We start from the raw sequence: 12,320 nt of genomic DNA on the forward strand, positions 1-12,320 counted from the left end.
TTACAGTTGGATCTCATGGAGGCATTTCCTCAACTGAAGCTCCTTTCTCTGTGATAACTCCAGCTGTGTCAAGTTGACACAAAAATAGCCAGTACACTACTGTAGAGTTAGTACTGTAGAGTTAGACCTGAAGACTAAAGGAAGATCAAGAGTTCAAGACCAACCTGACAACCTGAATTTGCTCCCCAGAACCCAAGCGATGGAAGTAAAGAACTCACTTCTCAAAGTTGTTCTCTGACTTCCACAGGAAAACTGTGGCACTCTCATGTCCACCATAAACACACACACATATGTAAATAATGTTTTAAAAATTAAGACTATTGCATCATCACAGTGGGCAGTTTATCACCACTTCCCTGCTCTTGCTGTCTTTAGCACATCTCTCATTCCACATTACTAGCTGCATCTAACTTCTTTGCTCCCCATTTCAGTCATTGTCTCTTCATTTCAAACACATCTGTCCATACCACAGCGTCTGTGAAAGGAATCCCCTGTTAGTTCGTGCCCTAAATTCATCTTATCTCATATTAAATGCAAGAAAGCTCTTCTACTTCTTTTTGGTACTTCTTTTTAATTTTCTAAAATATCCCAAGTGAATTTACCTCAGAATAAGAGGAAAATCAGCATCAACTTAAATGTCCTACACTCTGCATGCATTGTCACTCCAATTGTTTGGTACTCCGATAATGGACTATAAAATGTGCTAGCTCATAAATATATCTATTTAATCTCATTCATCTAGATACCTTAAATACAATTCAGTATAAAACACCTATTACAAAATGTTATATTTTTTTTCAGAAGTCACTTTTAAATATGCAATTCTTGTTTTTATAATGACTTTGATACAGCCTTGCATCCAAATAAAGTCCTAATAAAGTACTCTGGCAAAGTACCAAGGGGCATCACGGTTTAAAGAAGACTGTTTTAACTGAAAGCTGAATAATCACTCTGCTGTCCTAGTTTAGATGTACTTTATGGCTCTATTTGCCTGCCAGAGTTTCTCCAGCACTTCTGAATACCAAACTACTACTAAAGACATTTTAAAAGACCTAACACAACTGACTTTTCTCCTCTTTAGCTCCTATGGACTACAGAAAGATTTTCTTTTTCTTGTCTCATGAAACTAAGAAAGCAATTATGATTCAAGTTCAGTCAATAACATCTACCCATAAAAACAAAAAACAAAAGCCTCAAACAATAATGTGTGTTTGTATCATAAATTATTTTCATGTTTAAAGTAGAATTAAAAATTGTGGGCTGGAGAGATGGCTCAGCGGTTAAGATCACTGACTGCTCTTCCGGAGGTCCTGAATTCAAATCCCAGCAACCACATGGTGGCTCACAACCATCAGTAATGAGAGCTGACACCCTTTTCTGGTGTGTCTGAAGACAGCTACAGTGTACTTACATATAATAATAAATAAATCTTTAAAAAAAAAAGAAAAAAGTTGTGTATTTGAACAACTCAGGCATTTTTAACTTACAATTTTCAACTCAATTTTATATTACACTCACAGTGACTTCAATATCAACACAAACTCTCTGTACTACAATCTCCTTTGTCACTTCTCTTCCTAGCTCTTACTATATAGACCTTAACCTGCCTCAGCTACTCAGTCTCATGGTTATTTCCGCTGTCATTAACATTACCACTGCATGACCCTCCTCCCACACCTACAAGGGAATTCAAGAATCTAATTTAGATGGCTTGTCTTTTTTCTGTCTCCCCTCAAAATTCTAGTCCAGCAACTGTTTGAGCCTCTAGACACTAATACTAACATACTACTACTATCCCGTCTTCATTCCCATCTTTACACATGCTGGATCCCATAAGCCATCATTATTTGTGCTTTGCAAATACTGCTCATTGTCCTTGCCACTGTCAAATCTTAACAATGACCTTATTATAGTCAGTTGGGAGTTTGTTTGAAATCAACCCTTCTTCATGATCCTGTAGAAAGGTAAAGACCGAATCTTGCTGACTGGTCAAACCTTGACATTTCTGTCTGCTAAACTAAGGGCTCCTTAATGCTTCTTAGCTGGAGTCCATTCATTCACTATTACTTTATCCTAGCCAATTATCTCATAGCCTTATTCTCTTGTGTTAAATGTAAACCACCTCCTACCCACTCGGTTCACAGCCAACAACTTTACTTCCTACTTTACAAAAAAAGTGAACAATTGAAGATTTCTATTCTGAAGTAGGATAGAAAGATAGGAAGTTAGCAAAATTAACATGCGCTTTGAAGACTACCAACCCAACATGGAGATTCAGGTTTCTTTTTACATGCAGATGTTTAGCAGTGAATCATACTGAAGGGCTAAGTACATAAGCATGCACATTTACATATATGAATTTCACAAACAACTGCAGTTACAGTAAAAAAGAAAAAGTGTCTTAACCCTTCAGCAGTCTTTTTTGACCCACAAATCCTATCTAAGTACCTCCAGAGCAGTCCTATAATTTCTCTTATCAAAGGTAGAGGTCTTACAGCCTTTTGAAATGTAACTTGAAAGCCACCAAACCAGCTATGCTAGGACACTTGAGATTCACGATCTCATGAGAATCGCATGCCTACATTTGGGAGTGTCTTATCCTTTCTCTGAATGCTTCTCTTTATAATACTCCCCCCTGTTGAAACATTTGTGAATCTCTCTTCCTAATAAACTCAACTCTCTTCAAACTGGCTTGACCCAAAATTCTTTTTTTGGCATCAAAGGCAAGGACCCTAGCTTCATCTGAGCGGAGGTCTCTGAAAGGAACATGAGCTGCATCACGTTCCTGCTTCATCTTACTGGCATTCTAACACTACTTAGCACCAACACAAAACAAACACCTGCGAGCTTTCTGTCTACCTCTGGATCAGCTCCCTATCTTCTGCTTACCTGGAAACTAGTGCAGTCTCCAGGTCAGCTGTTAAAACATTTAAGTCCCTAGGATTGTATACTCTTGGCGTATTCCAGGGAAACAAGCTACAACTAACATGTGAGGAAAGAAACTTACCTGATGTTGAAATGGAAGCATACAATGTCAGAATACCAATCATCTGTCTGTATCTTCTACCCCCGAAACCTTAGCTTTCACTGAGTGACTAGAAAATACATAAGAAAATCCTGAGCCGAAGCCTGATGTGCCATAATATAGGCTTTTAAGTCAGTCATTCTGATTTCTGTTAATTAAGATAGCAGTTCTTTGGGGTGAAGTTGATTTGAGGGGGTTAAAGGGAGAAGCAGAGCAGTGAGAAGTGGTAAGAGTTTATATATTCGTGCATGCATGTGTGCTCACATGTGCTCGTGCACCCACGTGTGCAGACATACATGTGGAGGGTGGTGGACAGTCTCAGTTGTCATTCCTTGGGCATCTTCCATCTGGCCAGCTTATGAGCTCCAGGGATCCTCTTGCTCCTCCATTCCAGCACTAAAATTATAAGCACATGCCTGGTATTTTACATGGGTTCTGGGAACCAAACTCGGGTCTTCGTGCTTACAAGGCAAGCACTTTACCATATGAGCTCACACCACCTCCAACTCTGTCAATACCCTGAGGACTGTGTAAATCAGGCTTTGTGACGTTTTGTCTGGGTGTTGTTAAAGGCATCAATTTTCATGCCCCATCAACTAGAAGAATGAACTTGCTGTTTACTAAAATGGAAGACTGAGTAGGGGGAATCCTGGCTTTAAAACGTTGTGCTGTTTTTAAGAAATTTTCACATGAACTGTTGAAAAGGTGGGTGAACATCTATGTCTGGAATAAAAGAGGAAATGTGGCAAAAACATTCCCTTGGTACAACCTCTTTATAGTTTGCTCTATTGCAAACTGTACATTTGAACACTTCAGCTATGGGCTGCTCCCAGCCAAATGCTACCACACCAAGTTCACAGGATCTATTATTGCTAATTCTGTGTTCCCTCTTTGTCTTTTTTTTTTTTTTAAAGTGAGACTCGCTGCAGCCTGTCCAGCAGCCCAGCAGCAGGAGATGCTCCTCTCACTTCTTTTTTTTTTTTTTTTAAGTTTTATTTATTGATTATATGTAAGTACACTGTAGCTGTCTTCAGACACACCAGAAGAGGGAGTCAGATTTTTGTTACGGATGGTTGTGAGCCACCATGTGGTTGCTGGGATTTGAACTCAGGACCTTCGGAAGAGCAGTCGGGTGCTCTTACCTGCTGAGCCATCTCACCAGCCCCATTTACCTATTCTTGATTTCTGAACTTCAGATTCTACATCTACAAAACTATACCAATTACATGGCTTTAACGGGGAAAGTATTTAACACAGAACTTGGCACTGGTATTGATTTTTAGTTCATTTAAACAATCAAAGGAAAATAATGCTGAGCTTGGCATTAGACAGAAGATGTAAGCAAAAGCACTGTGAAAGGAGCGCTATTAATCAAATAATTGTAAATTTAATTTTACTACCTAATATTTCTAGGATGTGTGAAATACTAATAGCTAACTAACAACATTTAGAGGTCAGATTATATATTTCAAGCTCAGACAAAATTTGGGTCTTATATCTTCTAGCAAACTCAATTGTGTTTTTACATAATGTAAACTATAGTATTATAACATAGTATAAAAATTACACAGCCAGCCTGTAATGGCTATAATCCCAGCACTTGGGAGGCTGAGGCAGGAGGATTATAAATTCAGAGCCAGCCTGAACTACAGAGTGAGACTGATTCCAAAACTGGAGATGGAGTTAGGAGATGGTTCATTCCATAAGCCTTAAGGGGGACCTGAGCCCCATCTCCAGAACCTACACACAAGACAAAGCTGGGCATGTGGCATGGCAAAGTTCTAGGCTAATGAAAGAGACGCTGTTTTCCCACAAAAGGTGGAAAAGTTGAGGAATGACACCTGAGATTGTCCTCTGACCAACACATGCACATACATGTGCACCCACATACAAAATGTTTGAATATAATCTCTGTCTCAAAAAGAAAATCTTGCTGTGCTAAATCTTGGCAACTGCAGCACACATTTTCTCCTACTTCATTATTGAAAACTTTCACCTTCTCCCCTAAAGAAAACACTTTCTAGATTCTCTTTGGTATGTATGACTTGCCAGCATCACTATCCTTTTTGTTTTCCTGAACATAAACACTGCAACACAAAGACAGTATGACGTTATTAAGAGGCAGGTAGTTTAGTGGGAGGGCAGCATATATAGAATAGATATTCTACTAAACAAAGGGATATCTCCAACTGCTACCCTGCGGGTCAGCACACTACTCAGAATTTACAGAGTGTATTTCTGGAGTTTGCCCACTTAATATTTCAGCCCACAGCTGACCTTGAATAACTAAAATTACAGAAAATAAAACCACAAACAGTAAGAGACTACTGACTCATCTCCCTGGAGCTGACATTTGGTTCTGACTAGCGAACATAATCAGCAGAGAAGCCAAGAGCAGAGCTGTCCTTTATGTGTATACTTTGTAGTTTCACCATGCAAACTCTTCAGGACAGTGCTAGCTTCCTTCTCCAGATTCCTCTTTCAATTCTTGACATTCTCTGTTAGGTTCGTTTTCTTTTTCACTCTGGCCTGCCTCTCCTTTTCCCTTTCCAATGGAGTTTCTTAATCTCCTTGGTAAGTGAAAAGTAAGTGTAAAATCTAATCAAAGGCCCTTAATAGCTAGAAAGGACTTTAAATATCAGACTGTTGTAGATAAAAAAACTTAAGGACAGAAACTATTTGCCCAAGGTAACAGAGCTAATACAACCGAAATCTTAATTTCCTGTTTTCTTGCTTCAACTCAGTTCATTTAGTTAAATAAATACTTTTAAGCTACATTTATTATTTAGAAATCAAATAGGCTTCCTATTGCTAATCTAATCTGAAGTGATACTTAGCTGTTAGTATATTCTTGGGAATAGTTCCAAGGAGTGACCTCATGCTACTCTTACCATATAATTATGGTTAAATGCTGAGATAATTTAGTTCCATCCATATATGCTGCTATATTTTATAAGAAGCAGAGTAGACCCAGACAATACTTTATGCCTTATTTCCATTAGTATTATTAGAAGGTCTTAACATTTACAATTAAGAAATATCATTAACAAATTATATTATATATGCAAGACGAGTCTGTTAGGTAGCTGGTCAGAATTAACAGGCTTAAAAGTTATCAAAAATTGGACTGCCCTTCCTATCCACACCCCATTCCACCTCACCCCCAAGATGTCCAATGAGCTTTTTGAAGTTCATTTGGAGAAGGCTCTTTCCTTCTGGGTAAAAACGGCCACTATCTGGGTTACTTATGTCATTTCTGTAAAACACCGGACAAGAGCAATTTAAGGCAAGTTTGGGCTCCAAGTTTGAGGGTATAGTACATTATGGCCAGGAAGGCAGAGTGCAAGAAGAGGAGGCAGCTGGCCACTGTCAGGAAACAGAGATGAAAACTGGTGCTCCACCCACTTTCTCCTTCCCATTCTGTTGGGAACCCAAACCACAGAATGGCACTGCCCACATCAGGACAGGTCAGTTAAGCCTTTGGGGAAATACCCTTGTAGTCAAATGCTGAGGTGTTTCCATGGTAATTCTAAATACCCCAAGTTGACAAGATTAACAATGCACATCTATTTTGTAATTTTTAAAAATTTTTCTTTAACCTACTCACTCTGTTACATCATCTTTCATAAAGAATGGGACTTGAGTTCTACCTCTGGCCTTGAGTAAATACATAATAAATACATAATATTCTAAAATGTCCAAAAGATTATTCCCAGATTACAAAAATACACTACTGTCCCCTTTTTTAAAAGTCGATTCAAATGAGCAATCACCTGAAGAGAAACCTGCCCTTGGAAAAACAGTCTATTTCAGAAGCTTGAAGAAACAAAACATACCTGAAGACATACTGAGAAGACTACATAATAACACTGCAACTACAGTAGTGCCTCCTTTGATCCCCTTTCTAACAGATACTGAACATGTCACTTAGCAGAATCAGAAGCTGCTTGCTCTGAAATGCTGAACATTCTCTCTTCTCATTCTCTTGCCCTCTCCCTTCCCTCTGTATCCCTGGCCATGCAGTTGCTTGTGGACCTGCATGCCAAACCTAACTGCTTTTTCAACCTCTATTCTAAAAGCAACATCCATCTAGTTCCTTTGGGGACTTGAACAGATCTCCAGTTTGCCTGTCCCATCAGGTTTTTTTGTTTTGTTTTGTTTCTTCTGAAATCAATAAACTGTTCTCAAGCATCCTTCTGGGTCCATTTTTAATTTTTTAAAAATCCATCAGACTAAGAATCCACACTCATGATCCTGTGTTCCCTAGGGACATTTTCATGACCTAGGGATATTTCCAAACAGAAATATATGCATGTTTTAGCCATACTTTCCCTTCTTATTAATTTCATGTGCATAGGTGGTTTGTCTGCATGCATGCAGTGCCTAGGGAACCCAATGAAAGTGTCAGGTTTCCTAGATTTAGAGTTAGTAGGCTGTCATAACGTGCTGGGAATCCTCTAAAAGAGCAGCCATATGCTCTTACCATTCAAGCCTTCTCTCCAGCCCTATTTTCCTTTCTTATAGGACCTAATTTGATTACAATAATGGTTGTAGACATCAAGTGAAAGAGACACGATCAAATCAATGAATCTTCTTGCTCAGTAACAAACTAAGCACACTGACTCCACCCTGACAGTATTCTAACACAAGTGCCAATGGGAGCTTTTTGCTGTAAAACTAAGCACACTGATTCCACCCTGACAGTATTCTAACAGAAGTGCCAATGGGAGCTTCTTGCTGTAAAACTATCATCCTTTTTTTCTGTTCTCTCGGCTTGAAAAATGAGTGTGCTTAACAGTCATGTAAAAGTTCAAGCTCAAAGCTGACCAATAAAGAAAAGATGCAACAAGCTTCAACTCTATGCCAATCAAAAGAATGACTTTAGGGACAAGGAACTCTAGAAGGGCCTGAACAAGTGGAAGCATCTTACATCTCACAAAAGCCCAGGTTATTTTCTATCAAAAAATGGGGTATATTGTCAAGCATGGTGGTGTATACCTTTAATCACACTTGAGAGGAAGAAGCCGACAGATCTCTGAGTTTGAGACCAGCCTGGGCTACATAGAGAGACCTGTATTAAAAAAAAGAAAGTTTTCACTAAACCTCTGCTTTGCCCACTTTTATCTGGGTCAGTCAGATTCTATTTTCACTAGGGAAACTGAATCAATCTATTGATAATCATACTGTTGTGGTTTAGACTTTCCACGCTGAAGGCTTAGTAGCCGGCATCTGACACTCACCAGGAAGCAGTAGAACCTATATAAGGTGGAAACTCATAGAAAGTTGGGGGCAAGTGCCCTTGAAGGAAATACTGGGACTCTAGTTTCTTCCTTTTTGCTTGGTTTCTCTTTGCTTCTTGACCACCTGAGGTGAGCAGCTTTGTTGCACCAGCATTCTCTCCCCTGCCGCACGCACTCACTCACTACCTGGCTGGAGGCCAACAACTCTGTGCTGAAACCTCTAAAGCTCACTCTCCCTTTGATTTATCTCAGGCACTTGTCACTTACAATCAGTAAGCTATCAACTCTGCATAATTTTACTGGGCTCTTAAGATCAGTTCTTTCAAGGCTTGTATATGGCTGGGTGGGTAGAGTACATAGTTTGCAAGCATGAGGACCTGAGTTGAGATTCCCACCAGCCATGTAAAGCCAGGCATTCAGTGTGAGACTCTGAGGCCAGGGCTAGGGAAGAAGCAGATAATACTTGGGGCTCACTGCCAACCAGCCAACCCAAAAGGATAAGCTCCAGGGTAGAGGGGGGTACTTGCCTTTGCTTCTATGCCCCACCAAAGCATGCACCAGCACACACACGAACACAATCCCACTCCTAATTCATTTTCATTTGTGCATGGATCTCTTGCCCCCTTTTTGTCTCTGGTACACTGCATCAGAGATTATTCCCTTCCTGTATTATCATCCTCCCTTTTCTCTACATCCTTCTCATTCATAAACAAACCTGTAATATCTTCCATGCTAAAACCAGTAAACTCCTTTCCCCTCTAGTCCCATTTTTCTGCCTCCTTTATTAGCAACTCTCTTTCTAATAAATTTTCTTTCTGTACTCTCTTTTTCTACCTTGCATTTACTCTGTTCTTCTCCCTCGTTGTTCTCATGCCTATCTAGTGCTCTAAATGAGAATGTCCCCCATAGGACCATACATTTCACTACTAGATAGAAACTGTTTGTGAAGCCTTGGGAGGTGTGGCCTTGTAGGAGATGTGTCACTAGAGGCAGGCATGAGTGTTCAAAAGACTGGCATCAGGCCCAGTGTGTTCTCTCTACCTCTTGTGTGTGATCTGAGATGTGAGCTAAGGCACGGTGGCAAGAAGAGCTGAGCCATCATGGACTTAACCCTTTGGAACTGTGGAGCCAATTAAGCACTTTCGTTTATAAGCTCTCTTGGTCGTGGGGTTTTATTACAGCAATAGAAGAGTAACTAATATAGTGTCACTTATACAAAAAGACCTCCTGTATAACAAATATGTAATCAAGATAAAGACATTAGTGCTGATATAATCCTATCACTTAATTTTTAAATCCATTCAGATTTTGGCAACTGGACTAGTAATACCCTTCACAGGATAAAAAAAAAAAATCAGATCTACACTATGTCACAATTACTGTCTTGCTCAAGTCTTCTTTAATTTGAAATTGTTCTTGTTTTTCCTAAGTCTGCACATTGTTTAAGTTTACAAGTTACATTTCAGTAAAATGGCCGTCAACTTTAGGTTGTCTGCTGCTTCCATTTAACCCTGATTATGGCACTTGGACCACAAACACCCTGTGTCTTTGCACTGCACCCAGTGAGGTGGCATACGATTTCAATCATCCTATTATTCATAATGCCAACTGATCACTTGATTAGGGAGTCATCTTAAGATGCCTTTAAACACAAACAAACTCCACAAATCTCCATCGTTCTTTAAAGTACTTTCTTACTTTCTGAAGTAAACCCTTCATTTTAGGTTCATCTTGCTTTTTTTTTTTTCTGCTGTAACCTGGCATTAATTATATCTAAAAACAAACAAAACAAAAAATCCTTTTTCCTTTTAGTGAGTGAAGATATTCAGAAGCCAAGATTTTAATGCTAGGTATGTTCACTGCTATTTGGAATATCTCACTTACAAGGCTTCTCAGTAATCAGAGTACAAGTAAAGACACCACACACACACACACACACACACACACACACACACACACACCACATTTATTTACTTCTTTAATGCTGCACCTGTGTGTATGTATATAAAAGGTGTTTACAGCAAAATCTCCAATTCCAATCTAACGATACTTTGAATATTGGTAATCCCATTCTCTGAAAGTGAAAAGAACTCTGGCTCTTTTTATCCCTAATACACTCACTTGACACTCCCAGTGTATAAGCAATCTCGCAGGCCACTGCTGACACTTCCCCTCAGATACCTTTTTCCAGTACTGGGTCACATGGTGCTCCTACTTTGGCCTTCTCCATCAGTCTGATGGCAGTGTCTTCCCCCACACATCTATGTTCATGTTCCTCTCTCATCAGCTGGTCCCACTGCCTTGAAGCTGACTGCCCTGTGTACGGATGCCTTCCTTACTCTATGTGGACTCCGATATACTGCAGTGATTATAGCTTAGACTCTCTCACTTAGCCACACTCATTGACTTGGTGGTCTGATTGACAGTGTCCTACAGAAACTGTCCTATTCTCTGTTTGGGTCCTGGCTTACCACTCCCCATTCCTGATGTCCTCAAAACTCATTCTCAAACCCTGATCTAGGATATCACCCTCTTCTAACTCTGAGAAAACTGACTGTGTACAACCTCACCTCAACTACTCAGAAGGTGAAATACAACGGGAACGTTCCTGCAACTCACTCTGGATTCTGTTCCTCATCCTCTCACTTATCCCTAACTGAAAATATCCTTAATTCAAACCACTTGCTAATTCTAAACCAAAGTGAATTAGCATATGTCCTAGAAATTTTCATAAGTAAAAATGCACTTACACAGACAATATATATGTATGTTTGTAACCGCCTGGTGCCACAGGCTATCTCAGCTACTCCAGAGGCTTAGGCAAGAGGGTCACGAGTTCAAGTCCTACCTAGGCAACTAAGTAAAAAACCCTAAATCAATCAATCCCCCACCCCTCTAGGTAAAAAGAAGCCGGGGGTGTACCTCAGTGGTATAGTGCTTATCTAGCATTTACAAGAGCCTGGGTTCAATTCTCAGTACCAGAAAAAGGGAAATTTATTTCTGACAATGAAATAATTAGATGGTCTCTACTAACAATGGTATTTAGAATTAAAGAAAGGACTAAAATTGATGAAGCAGATAAGGTAGAATATTAAAACTATTATTAACATTTACAACTTAACTTTCCAAGATAAAATGTTTTAACCATAAAATGTATTAAACCAGGATATGGTTATAATAGGATATATAAAACAGAAGTATGATTTTTCATATCAAAACAAAAAACGTCTTCTTTGCATATCTACCTTTATTACTAAGAGTAAAATCTTGAGTTTTAGAGTAAATGGTGTCTTTTATACTCACATTTAGAGCACTCTTCCTTTACTCTCATATCTAGAAGCTGTACCTGCTTTATACTTAACTTGCTTTTTATATTTAAAGGCTTAATGGATACTAGACGTACTTAAAGTATCAGAAGTACCAAGAAGTTTGGAGGATGAACATAAAGAGCCTATTAGTGCATAGACCAACATCTTTCACCATGTATATAAAACACCATGCTGTTTTTATTCTAACAGATAATCAATTCAGCAGTTGCTCCTTATACATTGCAAATACTGAGGCAGCACACAGTACATGCAAGTTGTGAGTTCACCTTCCACCTACTCCCAGGATGCTCCCACTTTGTATAACAATAAGCCATCTAATTCTCTGCACCCCCATGCCACCATTTACTCTAGATCCAACCACTACTGGAGATACTGCAGTATGATCTTATTTCTTAATATCTGTTCTAGTTATCCTTCAACTCAAAGTTCACATTTTTCTAGATCAATCATTTCAAAATTCAAAAGTGATCATGTAAGGCATTATAGCAGTTAAGATCATTGATTACTGGCTTAGGGATAAAGCCTAAAGTATTAAGTGTACATACTGGACATCAATATATAATATTTGGAAAAAAAAAAAAAGGCCTGGGCAAGTATGGCAGCCTGCCTGCCTGTCTAAGTAAACAGAAGTAGAGAAGCCACAGAGTGCACTAGGGAAGACACGCCCACTGTCAGCGCTCGCGCTCTCTCTCTCTCTCTCTCTCTCTCTCTCACACACACACACAC

The 12,320-nt window shown here is 39.3% G+C and overlaps 1 protein-coding gene across 4 annotated transcripts in view; it reads right to left on the reverse strand.

Annotated features, from left to right (window-relative positions):
• Positions 1-12,320, reverse strand: part of Fnbp1l (formin binding protein 1 like) — an 83,803-nt gene that overhangs the window by 57,675 nt on the left and 13,808 nt on the right. The window contains exon 1 of one of the 4 annotated variants that reach the window (XM_029475134.1): positions 3,322-3,446. The exons of 1 other annotated variant lie outside the window; for it this stretch is intronic. In XM_029475134.1, the coding sequence (XP_029330994.1) occupies positions 3,322-3,372 (51 nt within the window). In that variant the 5' untranslated portion in view covers positions 3,373-3,446. Of the gene's footprint in view, positions 1-3,321; positions 3,451-12,320 lie in introns of those variants that run through there. 2 more of the 4 variants (XM_029475132.1, XM_029475135.1) reach the window with 2 other exon arrangements.

The sequence above is a fragment of the Mus caroli genome, chromosome 3, assembly GCF_900094665.2.
Source record: "Mus caroli chromosome 3, CAROLI_EIJ_v1.1, whole genome shotgun sequence".
NCBI classification, from domain to species: Eukaryota; Metazoa; Chordata; class Mammalia; order Rodentia; family Muridae; genus Mus; species Mus caroli.